At 41.6% G+C, this 22,720-nt stretch overlaps 2 protein-coding genes across 3 annotated transcripts in view; one reads left to right on the top strand and one right to left on the bottom strand.

Moving 5' to 3' along the window:
- Window positions 1–17,654, bottom strand: part of eloal (elongin A, like) — a 45,451-nt gene extending 27,797 nt beyond the window's left edge. Inside the window, exons 1-10 of the mRNA XM_047029631.1 lie at window positions 17,546–17,654; window positions 16,326–16,382; window positions 16,110–16,222; window positions 13,853–14,499; window positions 13,467–13,720; window positions 13,210–13,309; window positions 12,963–13,133; window positions 12,777–12,874; window positions 11,914–12,094; window positions 1,199–1,322 (exon numbers count right to left, since the gene is read on the bottom strand). Of these exons, the coding sequence (XP_046885587.1) occupies window positions 1,199–1,322; window positions 11,914–12,094; window positions 12,777–12,874; window positions 12,963–13,133; window positions 13,210–13,309; window positions 13,467–13,720; window positions 13,853–14,499; window positions 16,110–16,222; window positions 16,326–16,382; window positions 17,546–17,620 (1,820 nt within the window). The 5' untranslated portion in view covers window positions 17,621–17,654. The remainder of the gene's footprint in view (window positions 1–1,198; window positions 1,323–11,913; window positions 12,095–12,776; window positions 12,875–12,962; window positions 13,134–13,209; window positions 13,310–13,466; window positions 13,721–13,852; window positions 14,500–16,109; window positions 16,223–16,325; window positions 16,383–17,545) is intronic.
- A 205-nt stretch (window positions 17,655–17,859) lies between these two features.
- Window positions 17,860–21,326, top strand: klhl31 (kelch-like family member 31). Of its 2 annotated transcripts, none has more exons than XM_047029636.1 (3): window positions 17,860–17,986; window positions 19,045–20,254; window positions 20,460–21,326. In XM_047029636.1, exons 2-3 carry the CDS (start codon window positions 19,080–19,082, stop codon window positions 21,190–21,192), a joined length of 1,908 nt encoding a protein of 635 aa, XP_046885592.1. In that variant the 5' UTR covers window positions 17,860–17,986; window positions 19,045–19,079; the 3' UTR covers window positions 21,193–21,326. The 2 variants fall into 2 exon arrangements, with proteins under 2 accessions (XP_046885592.1, XP_046885594.1); XM_047029638.1 differs by having other exon boundaries at window positions 17,862–17,988; window positions 19,049–20,254.
- Window positions 21,327–22,720: the final 1,394 nt, after the last annotated feature.

Raw genomic sequence — 22,720 nt, 5'->3', positions numbered from 1 at the left:
GACTGCAACTCGCTTCTCGCCGGTCCCCCAGCGCGCGCAACCTGCCCTCTCAAGAGGATTCAAAATGCAGCAGCCCGCCTGCCGAGCAGTGAACGGGACTGCACCTGCCTACATCCAGTCTCTCCAGTCTCTCCTCAAGCCTTACACCCCCACCCGCCACCTACGGTCATCTTCTGACAACCGTCTGGTGGTCCCACCTCTCATTTTTGTACAGAGGGAGGAAGCGGAGACACGTCGTCCATCTTTATACAGTCTATAATATAAACAGAACCAAACATACATACACTCACACACAGTACATGATTCTATTAATTTCACTTCTTAATATATTAATAAGTTCCAGTACAAAAACATTGTACACAAGTTAAGTACACAAGCTTTGATGTTGAACACTTGTCTTTCTAATAAGGGATCAATACTGTTATTAACCAAATCACTATTTTGTTACATTAATTTGTTCCACTTGGCTGAAAGGACATACGGCCTGGGATGGCTTGTGTAAACTATTAACAACATAAACTCTGGGACACACACTCCATCTCCAACCAGAATTAAACCAGTTTACCCTGCATTTTGCCCTGATCCCTGCTCTAACCTAACCTCATGCAAAAGGCATTTCACCCAACATTACCCCATCAGTCAGTGACGGGTTATGGCACTTCCTAGTTACAGCCATATAACTTTTTGTTTGTTTGAGAAGAGAGATCCGAACATTCACACCACCAATATCACATAAATAGATCTAACACCAAACTATAGTAACCAACTAAAGATAATTAGTGTGTTGATGTGTTGATAGATTGTGTATTGCACTTCAGCATTCCTGAGCCATCTTGACCTGTTTTCCCGGTTCTGGAAATCAGTAGATCATTTCAAAACGGCACTGCACACATTTTTTGAGTAAATGTTGAATGGAAGTTTTTGCAGTAGTGTCTTACAAGTTTATGATTTAGTGTTTGTATGTTCACCGTTTTATATGATCTACTTTCATTTATTTCTACCCATGGTACAAGTGTTTGTAATGCAAATGTACAATCTTCTCACAATTTTTTACTATAATATTTTGAAGGTTCATCTCATGAGGGAATGTTTTGAAAATGCCCCACTATGTTATACAACCCGCAGGAGAACATGTTCAGTCAAACAATATAGCCCAATGAATACCCTTTAAATAAATATATCTGTTGTCAGAACCAACCTGGGTCTGTCCAGAGGATGAGGCTGCTGCAAGGGATGAGCGGTTCCATAGATCTCCTGCTGAATACGGACATTTCTGGGTGGCTTGGCAATAGAGTTGATGAATGCCAGCTTCACCTGACGTCCTGAAGGAAAATAAAACAGCAAACACACATTTGTCCTGATTACGTTCAGTGTTTTCATTAGTGTGTTTCAAACTAAGTAGGATCTTAACTGAGAATATCTGTGTGTTTAAAATCAGCAAAGTGGCAGATCAACACCATGTTAGGCTGAATCCCGATACTCCCCCTTACCCCTACCCCTTAAGGCCAATTTATACTTCTGTGTTTTTACGGACACGCACTCAGGGAACGCCCTCTCCGACGAGGAACGCCCTGTCCGTGCCCTCTCCGAACCCCTCGGAGAGCTCTACGTGAACCTCCTGATTTTCCTGACCATCCGTCCGTCCGTCATTTTACGGATACCCCTTGGCTGTGAACCGCTTGCGTCAGGGGCGGGGTTGTCGTGACCAACAAGAGAACAGAATCCTTTGACCGCCATTGTTGTAAGTTTTTACAATTCATATTTCAGCTAAACGGTACATGTTAATCAGCATCTGATTTAAAATGTGACAAGAAATGGGCAGTGTAGTTGCTGAAAATGTGCCTATTTTATTGATGAAACGGCAAATTTGTAAATTTGCTCCGACTTTTCGATAACTAGCTAGCATCGCAGTGCAGCGCCACCTACTGTTCTGGCGGTGAATTGCTTTCAGCATGCAGAGCCGTCGGAGTAGTATAAATTCAACCAATCCGTCTGATTCCGTGCGTGCGTCTGTACGTAACGGAGTGGGAGAAGTATAAATCGACCTATACTTTTGCACGTTCACGTGAGAGCTAATGGTGTCCCAATACTCTTTTTGAGCTAGGGGTAGGGATAAGATGAAGGGGTATACAGCCCTTAAAACCAAGTAAGATCGGGAGCTTACTTGAAACCCTAGGGGTATGTGAATACTGCGCTACAGGCAACAATGGCGGCAAAATCATCCAGAGAGTCCGATAAATGTAATATTTTCGCCTTAATTGATAAAAAAAATAATGACAGTCTTGTTTTCAGAATCATAAAGAATCATAGTTTTTTGCTATAAACAGTCCTGTACATATATATTTGCAACCATTTTCCTAATTTAAACGTGTCTAAAAATTGCTAGTTTGCTATGCTAATGTTACAGTGCCTACTTGCACAACAGTCCCGCATTTCTCTGACTAGCATGTCTACAGTTTTAAGTAAACTCCATTAGCAGCGAATTTCGTTTAATATCAGTGCATCAAGTGTATCAAGTGCCTTGCCCAAGGACACAACTTCATTTTGCACGGCGGGGAATCGATCCAGTAACCTTCTGATTACAAGCCCGTCTCTCTCACCGCTCAGCCATCTGACCCCAGGTAAGGGGTAGAAGATTCGGCCTAACACTTGGAATCCAGTGTAATTGTACTGAGGTGGTTGATTTTTAACAGTGCCTCAGGCCAGATTTAGGCAGTCAGAATCAGTCAAGTGTCTAACTGGATGGTCAGACGTCAGTAACCAGTCTCACTTTGAATCTATTCATAGGACTAATGGCCTGGGGGACATATGGTTAGGACTATGTTAACCCATGGCCTGACAGGATTTATGGGCCTTCTTGCTCAGAGGACAGAAAACTAATTGGTAAAACTCTTGATCGTTCACAATGTATGGAACAGGGTTTAGTAAAGACAATTTCCAAAAGCATATTGGTTAGAAAGACAATACATACTGAACTTTTGTTTCTGATATTCAACAAGGATTTAATATTTACATTTACATTACATTTAGTCATTTAGCAGACGCTCTTATCCAGAGCGACTTACAGTAAGTACAGGGACATTCTCCTCGAGGCAAGTAGGGTGAAGTGCCTTGCCCAAGGACACAACATCATTTTGGCTCAGCCGAGAATCGAACTGGCGACCTTCAGTTTACTAGCCAGATTCCCTAACCGCTCAGCCACCTGACTGCCTCTATTTGTGGGGTTATAGCCAAAGCACAACATTCTTAGCAGAACTCTTTTAGTGACAGTTAAAATGCATAAAGCACAGCACAATGGAAGTACATAAATGGTACGAAGTAGGGCTGCAACAAACAATTATTTTGATAGTCGGCTAATCTAACAATCATTAGAATGATTAATTGTCGAAACATTTTCATTCACGATTTAATTAACTGTATCTTGTTGTGTATCAAGTAATTGACTGACTGATGCAGCATTCTTCCCAATATCTCATTTTGTATGTTATATGAATATGGAACAAAATAAAGGTGAGTGACAACAAGACGTTTTATTTTTGGATAAACTATATTAAAAAGTATTCACAAAATGTCCTTTCGTACCTTATATGATACGTGTTATGATAATCAAAAGTCTCGACTCCTATGCTAGATTGCTTTCATTTCTGCAAACCAAACTATCAATTGAATGCAATAATGTAAAAATGTTAAAGATAAAGATGTTTCCGCTTTAAATGCCCCAACCCCTCCCGCGGTGGATGTTGGTGGTATTGCATTTCCAATTAGGCACACGGCTCGTCCGGTCAATTTTATTCTATTAACTCAAGTCAACATATCCAAAACGATCGCACCTATGTCAACTATTTATTATTCTCGAACCTGGCTCATACTACTAGCTTTTTCATAGAAGAACTTTAGCAGATTTTGCGCAATTTGAAACCAATCCGAAAACCAATCCGAAAAGTTAGGCTACTGGGTAAGGTATTAATTAAGAGTAGGCTATTTATAAAACAATGTCAAAAAAGTCAATTTAATTTAATGTGTTTAGAGGGTCTGTTTTTGTAATCAAAATCAATTAAGTAAAGGTCTATAAAAAAGGACCTCGACCTACGTAGCCTATTGTTCACGTCAATCATGGCGTGTCATTTCATTTTGATGAAGTGGTGGATGAGGGAGCTACTTAAGGGAACGTTCTTTCTGTAAGAAGTCACATGGCCGTGTGCATTGCTTTTTGCCGTGGTGGATCGGTATAATCCATGTTCTACCTCTCGGGAACTTTAAGAATAGGGTGCTCGCGCAATTAGCTTGAATACTTAAATCTGACTTGAATTAGTAGCAGACCTGCAAACTCCTCAGAGTAAAAAAGGTGACAGTGTCGCGGGGGGTGGCTCGTCCGGTCAATTTTATTCTATTAACTCAAGTCAACATATCCAAAACGATCGCACCTATGTCAACTATTTATTATTCTCGAACCTGGCTCATACTACTAGCTTTTTCATAGAAGAACTTTAGCAGATTTTGCGCAATTTGAAACCAATCCGAAAACCAATCCGAAAAGTTAGGCTACTGGGTAAGGTATTAATTAAGAGTAGGCTATTTATAAAACAATGTCAAAAAAGTCAATTTAATTTAATGTGTTTAGAGGGTCTGTTTTTGTAATCAAAATCAATTAAGTAAAGGTCTATAAAAAAGGACCTCGACCTACGTAGCCTATTGTTCACGTCAATCATGGCGTGTCATTTCATTTTGATGAAGTGGTGGATGAGGGAGCTACTTAAGGGAACGTTCTTTCTGTAAGAAGTCACATGGCCGTGTGCATTGCTTTTTGCCGTGGTGGATCGGTATAATCCATGTTCTACCTCTCGGGAACTTTAAGAATAGGGTGCTCGCGCAATTAGCTTGAATACTTAAATCTGACTTGAATTAGTAGCAGACCTGCAAACTCCTCAGAGTAAAAAAGGTGACAGTGTCGCGGGGGGTGGGGCTCTATTTTTTTGTGATTTTAATATGCAAATGACATTTCTGAGCGTGACTTAAAGGCCATATTGCAGGTTAAACATCACTGTTGATAAATAGGTACATGAAGCAATCAAAATATGTATATCATTAAAACAATCTACACATGGTGTCTCTAAATGGTGTTAAAGACCAGTTATTGTCGTTGTTGGTGTTAGCATTGGCATATTAGCACAATTTGGTAATGACGTCACGTTTGGGAGACGTGGAGAAGACTAGGCATAGATATCCATAGACATAATATAGATATCTATGGAGACTAGCCTCAGATTAGTACTAGAACTATGGCAAATGACTGCAACTCACCAGGGCGCTTCACCAACTCCATTCATTCTCCTCGGACCATCTAACTACATAAAACATTTACACAATTTCTACAGAATAAAACACTTTCTGTTATGTACACTATTGCAGCTTTGTCCCAAGATCTCTACAGACCATGCAGCTAAGTTAATGCTCAACATTTGAACACAGGGGCTTATTACTTGATAGAGGAACTAGAGATGGTACAATTTCTGGGGAAAATCGTAGGGCGTGCGTCGGTTGCAGATGGGTCCGTTTGTTATGAAACAAGCCGAACCCCCTTTGAAACTAGCTATTCTAACCGTGCGTGTCCACTACAGTGTCGCGGAGCGTCGCGGAGCGTCGCGGAGCGTCGGCTTCCAATACATTTTCAATGAAACCGGGCGTTGACGCTCATGTAGGGCATTGTGGGAGCGTAAGCGAGCGTCAACGCCCAGATTGAAAATGATTTGGAATCCGACGCTCCGCGCCGCTCCGCTGTAGTGGACACGCACGGTGCGTTCACACCGTGAAGCGGGCAGAGCGTGCCAATTATAAGAATTATCCAATAATGTTTCACAATTCTAAGCCTGCATGGCATGCAGAAGAAGGGCAGCCTAAACCCCCCCCCCCCCCCCCGTTCTACACGATTCACGTAAATGATCCAATTGACCAAGAAAACGGCGATTGTCGCCGAAAAGCGACAAGTTTGCAGGTCTGTAGTAGGATTGCATGAGCTGAAATTGGCCTTTATGGAACCACTTTAGTAGCCTGGCTCTGCCCTCCTACGTACTTCCACTAAATTTTCATTTTCCTTCAGTATTCTGTCTGGGTCTGTGGAATAGTAGTCAGTTTTCTCCAAACACATTTTTACCGGTCCAATTAGCGAACAGAGGGAGTGGCTGAGAACTATGACGTTGAGGGGGGCTGCCATTGACTCCTATGGAACAACTTTAATACTAACAATAACAATAGGGTTCTCCTACTGGAGGAACCCTTAATATAGCTGCAAGCAGCAATGGCGGATTCCTCCAAAACATTGCGAACCATCAAAAAATTGATATTCTTTTCAAATTGTCACTGCATAGGAACATCCATGCAGCAGACTTGCCAATGGCATACCAAATCTGAAATGCATTACCATCAAGATCCACAAGGGCCTTTGCTTCAAGCCAAGGAGTGAATGGTGGGGGCTTGGTCAGCCCACCCATTCCAGAAAGCCTTGTATCTTTGTGCGTCAGGGTGTATGAAATAATTTTTTTAAATGGCTGAAAATACAGAAATGAGAAAATACCCTCAAGCTGAAAGCTGAAATTAATTTTAAAACGTGTGATTCACACAAAAGAGGGAGTGTGGAAACTGAACTACATCATCCAACAAAGCTAACTTCTTAAATACAATGCGGGAGAATACGTTTGAACGTAGTGAGCAATCAAAGAAATTGTTAAATTTCAAAAGGCAGTGTGGAAGCCGAACTGCATCATCTAACTAAGCTAAGAGCTTAAATAACCTACAATGCAGGAGAACCTGAAAGCTGAACTGTTAAACAAAAGAAGAAGTAGGCTAGCTAGTCGTAACAAGAATATTATAGCTTTAACAGCTGAAATTATAGTTGGGATAGTAATAGCAATAGCAGATATAGTAGCCCATCATTGAGTGTGTTTACTGTCTTAGTAGGATTCAATGTGTTGATTGAATAAAACATATAGCAGTAGGGCCGATACAGGAAGACACGGCAACACTCTGTTGCAGGAGGATGATGGTGCAAGTTGTCCGTGGAGCATACAACGATTAATAAAAAGAATCATGTAGACGCATTTATTGAGTAATCTCATAACTAATTACACACGTAAACGGAGTAATATTATTAGTAGCATAAACCAACAGTTGCTATCGGGTTTCTCTTGGTCAAGTGAACGCACTCAGTGGCGTTGTAGAACAAAACAGTCCATTAGCATAGTAGTTAGTAAAATAGACATTATCAGCATCTGCAGAATTAGAAGTTGTAGTAGTGGCATAAGATATAGCAGTATCAGTAATGGTAGTAGTTGTGTTATGGTGCTCTTCGTCTTTTAATGAGACGAGTTGACTGAATAGCTTGTCTTGTTTCTCCACTAATGAGCTAATACCAATCACCTGTGTAAGAGACTGGAAGAGCCAATATTGCAGCTATGATTGCTGAGGGCAGAGCGAATAACAGAAATGTAGCTAGAATCCACACCTCAAACAAGTTAACCTAGACGCAAAACTATAGGTCCAATCCCAAAAATACGGATATTTTCCGAGACCAAAGACTTTGCCGAAACCAGAGAAATATTTTATGTCTGTGCGGTCAAAAATACAACTCTCACAACAGTTTCAAAAACGTGTAACTTCTGCTTTCTCTGAGAAATGTGTCACCAGATTTGCATTAGTCTCTATGGGGCGAGAGTTGGACTTTGTCTCACTTTTGTGAGGCTGTGCACAAATGTCTATGACCAGCACAAAATTAGGTATCAATTGATCCAAAAATTAAGCATGAAGAGTGAAATTATGGCAATGCTGGCAAACTAGAAATTATTTTTGAAACTGATTTCGAAGCTCCCCTCCACTAAGCGTTTCAGTCAGCACTCTAGACTCTCGCATACACACCCATGTAAATCTCAAAAAAAAAAAAACTTTTGAAAAACTCATCAGTGATATAAAAAAAAAATTGAATAGATATCAAAAAGCAGATTTTTTTTCTTATAGTTTAGGGTTTTGTCAACATTTTAAAGTTTAAATGGTGGCTGTAGCTGAAAGATTGAAGAAGAAGGATTTTACAGTTGAAGTTTAAGAGGATTGAGAGGATTTGAAAACAAACTCAATTGGAAAACCATGTAAAAAATATTATGAATATTGATTTACATTACTTCAAGCATAATAGGTACAAAGTTGAAAAGATACAGCACCCATGACCTGAAACTGCAAAATATTTTGTAGTCGTTGGCCGTTATTGGCGTTAACGTGAGACTTATCGGGCGATAAAAAAAATATCGCTTTTAATCTATTCTAAAAGTTGGGTTGGGAGCTGGGTCTATACTACGCAAGCTATGATGACTCACCTTGATATTTTAGCGCGAATGTATACCTAGCCAAATTGCACTGTAGGGGGCAAGAATGAGTCTTCGAACCTGTGTATATGAAATTATCACATCAAACGTGACGTGCTATCACGGATGCAGCTATGAAGCCGCCTGGTTTGCTTCAGGGAAAACCTTCCCAATGGAAACCTCGACAAGACTAAGGTTGTTTGCATCTTGTGCTATGCGGAATAGCAGCATTCTAACAATAATAATAAGAAAAGGTAGGAACACTTAAGTGGCTTCGCCGCTTGGCCACCAATAAGAAAAGGTAGAAACACTGAGTGGCTCAACACCAAATATAGCTGCAAGCAGCAATGAGGTGGCCAAGCAGTCATATGACCCAGAAAACGGTTTAGACATCCTCAGAACAGTGTTCCGAGTGCATACAGCAAGTTTGGTGTGAATCCATCATAGATTCTGAGATACGACCCAACTTCCCGTTTCCCAGGTTAACGGCACATTTTGATTGTATGTACCAGGCAAACGGTTTCGAAAATAAAAAAACCATGTGATAGCTTTTGTGAGGCTTGGTCTGAAGATAATATCTGCCAAATTTGATTCAGATTGGACAAACTTTGTAGGAGTAGTAGAGAAAAAACCTTTTTCATGAATTTTAAATCACGGCCGTTTCAATTCGGCTGTCATCACACGTTACACATGGGATGACCCAAGATATCATGAGACAAAGAAATCACTTAATAAAAGCAAAGAAATCAACAGTTACCGGCCAAACACATTTTTGCTTCCTGCGGCCACGCCCAGTGATCACATGGTTCTGTTTTAGGACTAGGTCTTACAATCCCTGGTTGATTTGCATTCCTGAGATGTGAAGTGGGTTGACCCAGACATTCGAGGTGTTTCCAGTTAAGAGTCATGGTGCTGTCTGTGGGACAAAAGGGTTGAAAAGCCTAATTGGAGTCATCAGGTGGGCACCCGCCTTCCACGGTGTTTCGATGATAGGCCCACAACACCTCCAGAGGGCTCATCGGCAACACCTGGCGTCCCAGATGTGCCCCCTTCTGCTTTAACCCTTCTGCTCCACAGATGCTATTTTGGGGCCCAGGTGGCGTCTCTCCTCTTCACCCACAGCCACCGGCTTGCCCAGTCAGCAGCGCTTGAGAGGGCTCTGATGGCTTGGCGTTGGGCTTGGCCTCGAACTCCCAAATCCCTAAGCAGCCTTACCCACAAAGCCTCTGCAGCCGACTTCCACTGGGCAAACTTTGGCTTTTCAGCCACGTTGCTCAGCATCAGCTGCCAGCTCAGCATACTTAAGGCTCTTTCGTTCGTAGGCCTCCTCTACAGCGTCCTCCCAAGGCATAGTCAGGTCTATGATGACACCAAATTGTTTGGACATCCTCAGATGAGGGTTCCGAGTCATCATACCAAGTTTGGTGTTGATTTGTCAAGGAATTGCTGAGATATGACCCAACTTCCTGTTTGGTGTCTTTGCTGCCGATTTTGACGGTTTTGAAAATCAAAAAAATCCTCTTGAATTGTTTTGTGAGGGTTGCTGTGATGATGATGTGTGCCAATTCTGGGGAGGATTTGACAAAATTGAAGGCGGAATAGCAAAAAGTTTCCCACAAAATTCCAAATGGCGGAAATTCTATATAACCGGAAATTGACGTCATTAACGAACTCGTCTCGATCCAGGGAATCCAACGGCATCTCATTTTTGAAAATCGGTCATACGGTTCCAAAGTTACGTTTGCACCAGTTGGTGGCGCTAGAGTGCTCCAATGGGAGACGTGAAACTTCTAATATAAAGAGGGGACTGTCCTCAAAGAGTGTGTAATAAGAAAAGGTAGAAACACTTCGCTGCTTGGCCTCTAATAATAATAATATTGTACTACCAGAGGAACGCTAATAAACGGATTGATCTGTTGAGCCAGCATACCTGTAGTTGTTTCTGAAGTGTCTGTCTGTAGGCAGAGAGAAACAACGTAAAGAAGTATCAATGCTGGGATGCTGTTGGGGCGGCTGTCGGAATAACACGTTTCATAATTATAGCCTATGCCATATTTATGTACCAGGTCAGCGTTACATGTGATAAAGGAAAGCTCAGAGGAGGCTTGAAGACCCGCACGGAGAAATGTGCATGTGGGTGTGAACAGCCTCGCGCCATTCGGAGCCGTTCGTGGCGCTTTGCAGCCAGTGTGTCCCAGGTGTAATGGTGCGTGTACACCGCAGCAACGCGACAACATGCTTTCCATTAATTTTCAATGTATCCAGGGGAATCGCTTGCATGGTGCATTGTGGGTAGAGTTGAGATTTGCGATTCAAGTTGAGTTTTTCGCAACTTTATGCAAATGATAGCAATGGCCAATCAGATTTTTGTTTTTTTTGTTTCTCGTAACGCAGCAATCCTGGTAAACATTTCTAGCTCTCAGGTTCAAGATAGAGAAACAAATCGCTTGTGTGGCTGCATATCCATCCATGTTTGATGAGTCTCTGTATTCGTAGAAAGATGTTAACAAAAAAAATAAAGCATGGGTTGCCGATGTTGTTGGTGCTCATGCTACATATAGCTAGCATATTGGATTTATTGCATCATGTGTATAATTTTTTTTTCATCCATATTGTGAGACTGCATTGCACACTATATTAGTGGCGTTAATGTCCGATCACATACAGTACTACATTTGATCTTTCACTCTGATTAGAGCTAAAATACAGCCAGAACTAGTGTGTACAGTAGATAATATCATGCTACAGCTAGCCAGCGTTTCGGATTTTTGCTTAATGTGCGTAAAAGTTGTATTTTGATCGATATTGTGAGTATGTTAACCCAAATCTGCACCCAAGACGTTATACCAGGGGTGTCCAATCCTGGTCCTCGAGGGCCACTGTCCTGCATGTTTTAGATGTTTCCCTGCTCCAGCACACCTGTTTCAAATGAATGGGTCGTTATCAAGCTCTGTGGAAGCTGGGTAATGACCATTCATTTGAATCAGGTGTGCTGGAGCAGGGAAACATCTAAAACATGCAGGATTGTGGCACTCGGGGACCAGGATTGGACACCCCTGCGTTATACCAACTACAACAGTGACTTTAAAGAACTACAACTCTGCATTAATCTGTCTGACACCCCCCGAGCGTGGTGCACTGTGGGAAGGCGAGCAATGGCAAGCGATTTGCGTCGCTGCAGTGTAAACGTACCATAACACTGTGTCCTATGCGAGCGTACGACTGTCGCGTAGCATCGTACGCTCTCTGTCCACACTGAATCCGTTAAATTCACTTCTGTTACGTCATGTACACTAACCACGTTACTATGACTTCATGTGCTACAGAGCTTTCAACGCAAGCGACAAAAAATAAATAGCAACAGGGCGTCAAACGGCCTCCCGTCGTCTTCCTATAGGTGCCACTGCGCCACACTGATCGAATCGCGTTATTGCAGGCCCTTAAAATAGGTCATATTAGATTAAACGACTTCTCAACAACAATATTTGTAGTCAATTTTTTATTGTCGATTTTTTGATAACGTCGACAAATTCAGCCCAAATTTCAGCCCTAGTACGAAGCACACCTTTTGGTTTCCCAGAATGGGCAGAGACTATGGTCTTGGTCAGTTGCTGAAGTTTCCTCTCTCTCTCCTCAGACAGTCTAAGGTGCATCTCTCTCCAGGACTCGTACTCCTCTAGCTGGGCGTTCCTGAAGTCCCTCCGACAGTGCCTCTCCCATAGGCCTTCAGTCAGTCCAACATAGACCTGGGAACAGCAGAACCACCAATGAGTTATAGCCTGGGGGCTTTCCAAACCCATCAATAAACATTAGCCATGACCAAGATGATAGGTTTGTTTTGAACATTGGTGGGGACCAGGGGCATAGCCAGAATAATCTTTTTGGGTAGGCCTAGAAAAATATGTATATGTATAGGCATCTTTTCAGGTTGTTTTACTTATTTGCTTTGCGATGTGCACCCGGTGCATTTTTTTGTTGTTGATATTTTCGTTTTTCGGTAGGCCTTCAAACAAATTGGGTAAGCCTGTGCCCACCTGTGGCTACGTCCCAGGTGGGGACAAAGTTGTTTTAACACCCTATATGCCAACACTTGCCCTGCTCTGCCGCCAATTATTGGTGAAGACATTTCAATTGGCTCTTCACATTGGTAAGGACATCTCTCTCCCTATTCTCTGCCCCTAACCGTGCGTGTCCACTACAGCGGAGCGGCGCGTCGGCTTCCAATCCATTCCCAATGAAACCGGGCGTTGACGCTCGTGTACGCTCCCACAATGCCCTACACCAGCGTCAACGCCCGGTTTAATTGAAAATGGATTGGAAGGCGACGCGCCGCTCCGCTGTAGTGGACACGCACGGTAAGTTATAGCCATCACCTAGAATATAGTGATCCACGAAAAAAAATTATATGTATCTGGGCTGGGTTCTTACTGGGTTGCATTCCTCAATACGTTGCAGCTGGTAAGGTGTGCATCGCTCCAACACCGGCTGAAGAATTTCAAATGGGACCCCTCCTATCTCATAGAGCACTGAGAAGACGACACCACACAGGGTTTACTTAGTTCTGTTAGCAATCTCAACCTTGAATGAGAAGGTATTTTCCCATAGCCCACTCACAGTCAATGTTGTTCTGTAGTGCACGGATGCATTGTTGGTACAGGGTCATCATGGATGGGAGGAACGTGGTCTTGACTCCAGAGTAAACCTGCATCTTCTTATTCAGCCTTTGGCCCGTAAATATAGGAGCCTCACGTGGGACATCAGAGGCTCTGAATGTTCTCTCCTCCTCTGGAATGAGATCTTCACAGTCATGCCAAGAAAGACCACACAACAGACAAAGAAAATTTTATTAATCCATACTAACCTTTCACGGTTATATACTGGAAATTTGAGAGTTCATCACACTCTGGTAGAAATGCTGGCAAAGGAACATTGAGTAAGTCCATCACAGACCCCTTCTTACCCTTAAAAAAATATAATATTATGAATCAGTGGAAACAAGGCGGAACAAAACAGAAAACCTGTTAGTGTTTTTTAAATACTTTTAAGTGTACCGTTTTTTCCCTCAAACACATTAGATAACTTCATGATCGGTACATTAGATAACTTCATGATCGGTACCTTAACAGGTCCCTCTTCTTTCTCACAGGTATTATGTTTTTTTGCTGGCTTCTCACTGTGCCCAGAACTTTTTTTCCTCTTGAGTGCTTTGAAGTCATAACTCAGACAGGACTCAAAAGACATAGAGGGCAGTTCAAGGTCCTCATTGGTCACTTTCGTACTTTTGAGATTCTTAGAGTTTTTCGTGTGTGCTGCCTGATCTTTGGTTTTAATGCATTTTTGCTTCTCATCACATGGCCCCCTCTTATGAACACCTGCAAACAAATCTGTTTCATTTTCAGCTTTTTTGTTAACTTGGAGACTATTAATATTGAACAGTGTTTGGCCATCACATTCTGATTTAGTGTCTCTAGAAGAGGATGTTGGACATGACTGAAGTTTCTTACCAGAGACTCTCTTTGTCCCATTCCCTTTGCATATATCTGAATTTGTTTTAGGACCTTCATTGGACACAGTCCTGCTTTTCTTGTGATTATTCTTTGATTGTAGAAAGTCTTCATCTTTATCAGACTCCATACCATGGTTATGATGCATCTTCAAAGGGACGGATCCTTTTTTCTCTCGTCTCTCTACTTTTTTAATCAGATTCTCCCTTCTTTCACGTTCACTTTTAAAATGCTTCTTTAATTCAGGTGACTTTCTTTCATTTTCTTGACTAACATCCATTTTCTCTACCTCTGCCTTCATTTCCTCTCTCTCCCTCTTTCTCTCTTCCCCCTTTTCTCTCTCTTCCTTTTTCTTATTTCTCTCTATCTCTTTACAATTTTTCTCTGCCTCTGATTCTTCCTCTGCCTCCACCTTTCTGTCTATCTCTTGTGGTTCATCTCTCGCCAAAAGGTCTTTCTTTTTCTCCTCAGGTTTTAACTGGTCCTCATTAGAAGTTACGTAATCTTTGTCATCCATTTCTGAAAATTTCTGCTTTAAATCTAGTTCATTGTGGTCCTCAGTTTTTACACATCCCTCCGCTGAATTGCTTTGGCTCTTTGCAGTTTTGAAATGTTTGGTCTGTGAAGTTGCACCATCCTCTGTGTGGCTGGAGAAACACAGAAACAATATGAAATATAGCTGCAGGCAGCAATGGCGGGTTCCTCCTCAACATTGCAAACTATTTCAAAATTGACATGATACAGACAAGTGTCATGTACACAAAATGTCATGACAATTGGAGCAATGGCTGATTCTAAGTTATTTTTTGAAATTCTTCACAAATTGTCACTGTAGAGAAAAATCCATACTGCCGACATTATGGGTGCATGAGGTTTAGAAGTAGCCCAAAAACCTGCCACCCTCGACACTTTAGAAAAGACTAAAGTAGCTCTATTCGGCTAGAAAACGGCAGACACAAAAACCCCGCCTGAGATGATTGCATTGCGGAAACTCGGGCAATACACTAGTGACTAGAGTCATGTTATCAACTGGGCTAGGACAGAGTGCATGTTCAGCTGTTTGCGAGTGTAACTGGTGAGAGTACAGCAGACTCAAAATGTATTATCATTAGACTCTCTGGTCCGATTAAACTGCACAACATGCACAATCAGGGTGACCAACAGGATTATCTTAACTAACAAACAATGGCCGGGTTTTCCATATTCGTTAAGAAGCTCTTAACGCTAAGATCTTCTTAAGAACGTTTTAAGAGCGTTCTAGAGCGCCCTTAGAATGTTCTTAAGACGCTCTTAGCGTTAAGAGCTTCTTAACGAATCTGGGAAACCCGGCCCATAACATTACACACATTTAACTGAACGAAGATGACAACTGAAATTCCCTGCACCGCTTTTCCAATCAAACTATTTTCCAGAACTCTCCCCTTTTTGGCATGCCGCACTGCATGCTGGGTACCCAAGGGCGCTGACGCTACAATATGATTATCTAGCTGACAATGTAAGATAACATCCAAGCTATCAATCTCGCCAAATCTGACTGCAGTTTTGTACACCATATGTACTTTGTTATGGTTGTTTGATTGAAGAACTTACTAAATGAATAAATTTCTGTTAAATGTCAAATCCAACTATAAATGTATAAAAGAGAGTTCGAATCAAATCAGATTTTTTATTTGTATCTAGAGGTTTAAAAGGCCTAAACTTACATGCACCAACTCAGAGCACTGAGTTTCAACACATTTAGTCTCTATTTTTTACTCTACTCTTAACGCATGACTATGTTTAACTTATGGTCTGCACCTCTCTGTCACCAACTGTCTCTGGAGTGGGGGGTGGGGCTTGGTCAGCGCAGCTAGAAGGCTTGGGATGTGGGTGCGTCGCACCAAGCTTGTGTGTGTGTCAGGGGCATGCATGTATCAGTGAGAATTTGGCAGTCATATGAAGGGGCCCTGGCAATTAGCCAAGAATACATATTTCAAAAATACACAATTAATCTACTTTTCAGTATTACATTCAACAATTTCTCAGATTTGTGTACTAAACATTGTCAAGAGTCTTCATATGAACTTGTTAGTTAATCAGAGTATCAAATTTGGGGATTTATGGCCTGCATCACTTTGAAAATTGACATATTGGGCCGTGGCCTGTAGCGCCACCTATTGTCTCCTACCGGAGGAACCATAAAAAACCCCAATCAACCAACTCAATCACAAAATGAATAGATCAAAATAATTCAAAGGGAGTATCTAGTCAGACATACCTCTGGGATTCTTTGGGAACTAGTTTCTTCCAGTGCCTAACGAGTGATTTGGCAACCTCGCCAGCATCTCCATGCTTACGAAAAGAGTTCACCGTTTTGCCGATGCCAGTTTCCTAACCAGGTAGAAGATGAACACGTACAAATCAGTTGACAACTTGCAGATAACTCACTGATACAACTTATTAACACAAAACAAAAACACATGGGTAAACTTACCGCAAGAACATCTATGGTGATATCTAGTTCCTGTAGTTTGTTTAAAGTTTCCAGGACCTGTTAACAAGGGGTACAGTGAATTAGGACAATTGACAATACATTTGTAAATCTACATAGCTTGGGTCTTTTCTCCAATTTTGACATAAACATTGATTAATTCACATACATTTAAATAACATTGAATGTAAAATGGCCTGTGGTCATATGAATTGACACGCCAAATATGGCAATGCTTATGTCACTAGAAAGCCAGAATTGCTGATTGTGCACAGAGTAGAAGCTATGTATACGAGTACCCCCACCCATCTAGACAGCTCCGTTTACTATGAACTATAAATGGGCAGAGCCAATTCTGGTTTCACAGTGGTACAAGCTGCTCTCAGAAGATGGAAGAGAAGTCAGTGTGAGGCAGGTTTTTCCTACGCTTGCGAAAAGAAAACAGCTCAACTGAACTTTAACCATTTTGCAATAATGCCTAGTGATCTCTAACCAAAGTAACCCTGACCAGAAACCTATACATGTCAAAACTCAACAATGTTCATGGTTGCCTTGATGGACAGCAGCCACAAGTTGAACAACTGAGTGTTTAATTTTAGCACAAGCACACCCACCTCTAAACTCTGCCCCCCTCTAGACTGGAGCTAGGCAGTAGCAGAGCACATTTCTAGATGCAAGAATTCATTCTGACACCTTTCATGCTGCCATTTTGCTAGCACTACAGCCATGCATTGCAACTCTAGAGTGGGAGTATCCATGGTCGTAGTCAGATCTACTCTGCAATGATTACTGCTTCGCAATTCTACTTTAAAATTTGTAATGTGAAGTGTAGGTCCTGTAGACAAGTACAATCAGTACTGGCAATCTATTGGCTTCTTTCTACATTATCTTCGACCAAATTTGACCGAACAGATGTACCAAAACAGGTACAGGAAACAGAATGGTGGACACTTAGCACCCATCAGGAATAAACACCACTGTAGAGTAGCATTTAGCTTACTCTAGTTAATTCTCAAAGAGATAGCTGTTGGGTAAATGTACTAGCAGCTGCTAACTTTAGCAATTGCACAAAAACAAGTTTGTTCCATCATTCACAGACACCTATTCATATTTCTGCTTAAATTGTTTCCAAGCTAGTCACTTATCAACTAATTAACTAAGCCTTGTGCTTGTACAATTGCCTAACTAGTGTGGGAACAACTTCAGTATCTGCATGAAAATACCGTCTTCGATTCTGTCGATTCTGTGAGCTTAAGTTTCAACCGCAACACTTTCTTCGACACATCAGAGGTGGCCATTACAGTTGTTCACGTGTATCTAGCCACCTGCATATCCAAACGCCCAAGTTAACAACCATGAGTCAATTTATAATGGGCGTGTCTATTTGTTGTTTAAAGGGCCATCGCCCCAGATGAGTGGAAATGCTATTAGACAATAGCTGCTACAAATCCACATGGTCTCATGTTAAATGGGCCATATTGCATGCATTGACTTGACGCCCCTCACTCACACCCCGGAAAGTTGTGTTGCGCAATAGGATCCCTTGCGCACCCCAGAGGAGGAGTTAATTGCTCTGCCTTTTGGTACTGTTGACTACTATCGCTCTCTGTCCCCCGCACACTGTCTAGAGGTGCACGCCATTTACTCCCCAACTTCATCATCTCTGGTGAGTAAACTTACTCGATGTGTATGTTTGTGTTTACATATGCAACAATTCATGTGTACGTTCAGAAACCTAATATCAATAAGGTGAATCGTGTTCCTCGAGGCAAAAAGCCTATACTGTATGAAAGGCCTTTAATGTATTGGTCTACAGAAAAAGGCTTACCATCGGCTTTTCAAAATAGTCATTCATTCTAAGCTATTTGCATTTTCAGCCAAATGGTGTAGAAGGTCTCCGCGAGGCCTCCGATCCTTAAAATGTTGATTGTAAACGTTATTGTACCTCTTCAAATATATTTTCTGGGATAATGTGAATTTTGCAATTATTGTTCTGAAGCGAATACTTATTTAAAATAGTATTCACATTCAACGATAATAGCCAGAGGACACAAGGCCGAGTCCTGCTGTCAAAAGTCTATAAAAGGAACGCAATTGGTGAGCTATCCTGAGCTGCTATTCCTGGACCTGCTACTGATAAATTGTGACAGATGCAGAGAAAGGAATGTTGACGCGCTGACTTGCTCCAGCATCACCACATTTATGGGTCCCTGCAACGCTATTTCCATATCGAATTAACCTGTAATGAATAAACGGTGTGGATCTACTCTGTAAACGTTCACAATAAGGCGTGATACATTGTCCATGTTGGTTGTGGTGCCATTAAAATATTGAGCATACGGTTTATAAGTATAAGGCGTTAAAGCTGCAGCTTGTTGAACTCACTTTAAGATTGTCTCTCAATATATGTATTCTGAAATTCCCTGTTACTTTGGTCTTGCCTTTGTGTGCGTCTTTTCAGTTAGTGTTAATTATTATTATTAATAAATAACAAATAACTTAATTATTCCATGGAAGGTCAGGACAGAAAAAAGACATACGTTCAGCAAGAATATACCAATAACTAATTTAACCACACTTTTTTGATTAAATATTACATTTAAATGATTGATACATGTAAGATTCTATAACCTTTTTGTTACGTTAGGTTTGGGCATAATATACTGTAGCATTATTGTATTATATCGTGCCCTCTTTCTCTGACCTGTTTTTATTTGTATGTTCAGTAGGTCTGGGCTGTGTCCCATTGCTGCAGCCATGGCACCCAAAAAGAACAAGTCCACAAAAAAAAATAAAGGAGATTTAACTGAAATGACAATTATGGTGGAGGACAGCCCGATCAACAAGATGAATGGACTGAATGCCCTTCTGGAGGGAGGAAATGGCTTCAGCTGTATCTCTACGGAAGTTACCGACCCTGTGTATGCTCCTAACCTCTTACAAGGTTTGAGCAACATGCGACAGGATAGCTTCCTTTGTGATCTTACCGTAGCTACTAAGTCAAAGTCCTTCGATGTCCACAAGGTGGTCATGGCCTCTTGCAGCGAGTACATTCACAACATGTTGAAGAAGGATTCATCCCTCACAACGATAGATCTCAACGATCTTTCACCTGTAGGCCTTGCCACAGTCATCACATATGCCTACTCGGGTCAGATGACCCTGTCTTTGTATGGTATTGGCAGCACAATTGCGGCAGCTCTGTTGTTACAGATCAACACCCTGGTGAAGATGTGCAGCGACTTCCTCATGCAGGAGCTGAGCGTGGAGAACTGCATGTATGTGGCCAACATTGCTGACACCTACAACCTCAAAGAAACCAAGATTGCCGCTCAGAAGTACATGCGCGAGAACTTCATCGAGTTTTCAGAGATGGAGCAGTTCCTGAAGCTGACCTACGAACAGATCAGTGACTTCCTCACAGACGACTCCTTGCAGCTGCCCTCCGAGATCACTGCCTTCCAGATTGCTATGAAGTGGCTAGACTTTGATGAGAAGAGGCTGAAGTATGCTGCAGATCTCTTGACTCACATCCGCTTTGGTACCATCTCGGCCCAGGACCTGGTTAACCACGTCCAGAGTGTTCCCAGGATGATGCAAGACCCTGAATGCCATCGTCTGCTGGTCGACGCCATGAATTACCACCTGTTGCCATTCCAGCAGAATATCCTTCAGTCTCGCAGGACAAAGGTGCGTGGAGGTCTCCGGGTGCTGGTGACAGTAGGTGGACGGCCTGCCTTGACAGAGAAGTCTCTTAGCAAAGAGGTACTCTACAGAGATGAAGATAATGTGTGGAATAAATTGACAGACATGCCAGCTAAGAGCTTTAATCAGTGTGTGGCAGTCTTGGATGGCTTCCTTTATGTGGCTGGAGGAGAAGACCAGAATGATGCGAGGAACCAGGCTAAACATGCTGTCAGCAACTTCTGCAGGTGAGGGTTTGCACTCATCCATTCACTGTCACTCCTTCTCTACCAAACTAACTTGACGTTCTCTCTTTCATTCACTCCCTCTTACACGGACACAAATGCACACTCACTACATCTTTACACTACATAAAAATCAATAGCCATTATTATGTTTTGAAATACATGCAATGCATTATAGATCTTTGAAACATATCCTTGTCTCATAAAGGTATGATCCACGATTCAACACTTGGATCCATTTGAACAACATGCTCCAAAAGCGCACCCACTTCAGTCTCAACACTTTCAATGGCCTCCTGTTTGCTGTCGGAGGCCGCAACTCTGACGGCTGCCAGGCCTCCGTGGAATGCTATGTGCCATCATCCAACCAATGGCAGATGAAAACACCCATGGAGATCCCTAGGTGCTGTCATGCCAGCTCTCTCGTCGATGGCAAAATCTTGGTAACTGGTGGTTACATCAATAATGCCTATTCAAGGGCTGTGTGTTGTTATGACCCTTCCACTGACAGCTGGCAGGATAAGAACAGCTTGAGCACCCCGAGAGGCTGGCACTCTTCAGTCACAATAGGAGACAGAGCCTATGTCATTGGTGGCAGCCAGCTGGGCGGGCGTGGTGAGAGGGTGGATGTCTTAGCAGTCGAATGTTACAACCCTCAGAGCGGGCAGTGGAGCTACTCTGCCCCCCTGCATACGGGGGTTAGCACAGCTGGTGCCATCATCCTGGAGAACAAGATCTACCTCATGGGAGGATGGAACGAAATTGAGAAGAAGTACAAGAAGTGCATCCAGGTGTACAACCCAGATCTCAATGAATGGACTGAGGATGACGAGTTGCCAGAGGCTACAGTTGGCATCTCATGCTGTGCTATTACTATACCCACACGCAAAACGCGAGAGTCTAGGGCTAGCTCAGTCTCGTCGGCACCTGTCAGCATATAGAAGTTTAAGTTATTGTTCCTCAAGCCAGTCGGTATACCAAAGAACCCCCAAATACTTTAATGTCATCCCATCTTTGAAAGTCAAATCTGTGCTTGTATTGACCAAATCCATTGTCAATAAAATAGAAAAACTGATGATGATATAAAATGGTATGCATAATCTGGACAGATTTGATTGAATCATTTAATTTATTGTCATTTTGAAAAATATATTTCCGTGGATAAGAAAGAGATACATTCTGGAAGTTTGAGAGACAAATTCAAGTTTAGTTGACAAAGAGAACATTGATAGTCAAAAGCACTTGCTCAGAACTGACTTTGTTGTGTTTGATTAGGATTTGACAGAGAATGGTTCTAGGCATTTATATGAATGTGAAGAATCTCCAGATGTTTAATAAACACGGACATTTAGCCTTGATTCATTTACTTTTGGGGCCAATTCTGTCAAAATAGTTTTCTTCAGCCCTATTCTCCATAGCCGGTAAAAAGCTGTTATTTTACAATGATTCAGTTAATTATGTAAATGTTGCAAATGTTGATATGTTAGGCTTACCTTTATGTTTCAGAGATACAAAGCCTTACATTTTACAGGACATTGTAAAAATAATATAAACTGTGATTGTGAACAAAATGTATTTGTGTAATATTTCAAAAGAAACTGCTGTTTAGCGATCTGTATTTGGATACAAATATTATATACAAAATATAATAATATAAATATTTCAGCGATCATTGAATTAGATAAAGGAATTATTAAATCCTTAGTCTTAACCCTTATCTGTAGGATCTCACTCAATATTTAGAACACCTACCAGGAGTAGGTGCTGTAAGTTATTTTTCATTAACATTCAACAACACACTAAATAGACAAACACAACTGGGGGAAGGTTGTAGTCAAGAGGATTGAGTGAATTTGGTAACATTTGTTTTGTTAAAAAGAATGAAACAGAGAGCACATGGATATGTATTAGCCTGGGCTTTAATTGGAGTGAGGACTTAGCCTCTTGCATTCCTTGACAGCTCATGTATTTCAATGCACTTGTTTTTAAATTAAATAATTTGATGTGTGTGTATGAGATGGAACTGAAATTATTTATCAAACTTGTTGGTGGTTCTAATTAACACGCTTATGTACTCACTTATGAGTGAAGATTATTCAGTTAGTGTCATAATAGTTTCTTACATGCTCTGCACACTAATAATAAAAGAAAATACTTATAGAAAATATTGAGATTTTTATGAATATGTTTTCCTGCAGTGAAATAGTTGCATAAAAAGATGCTTTGCGTAAACAAAGCTTGCTTTGCAACATTTCGTCTTATTGGGCATTAATTTAGGCAATTTACTGTGCCTAAAGTGGTATTAATATTAGCATATTTGCAAGGATAGTGGGTAGCAGGGCTCTCAAATCAAACTGTACAGTGCCTGTGATGCAGTCATTGAGATGTCAGTGAAACTATAGATAGTGCATAGTGCCCGTGATACAATTGGTGGCACACACAGGTTCCTGGAATTATATATAGGGCACA

Source organism: Hypomesus transpacificus, chromosome 11 (assembly GCF_021917145.1).
Source record: "Hypomesus transpacificus isolate Combined female chromosome 11, fHypTra1, whole genome shotgun sequence".
In the NCBI taxonomy this organism is placed as follows: domain Eukaryota; kingdom Metazoa; phylum Chordata; class Actinopteri; order Osmeriformes; family Osmeridae; genus Hypomesus; species Hypomesus transpacificus.
This window is presented reverse-complemented; position numbering and strand designations above follow the sequence as displayed.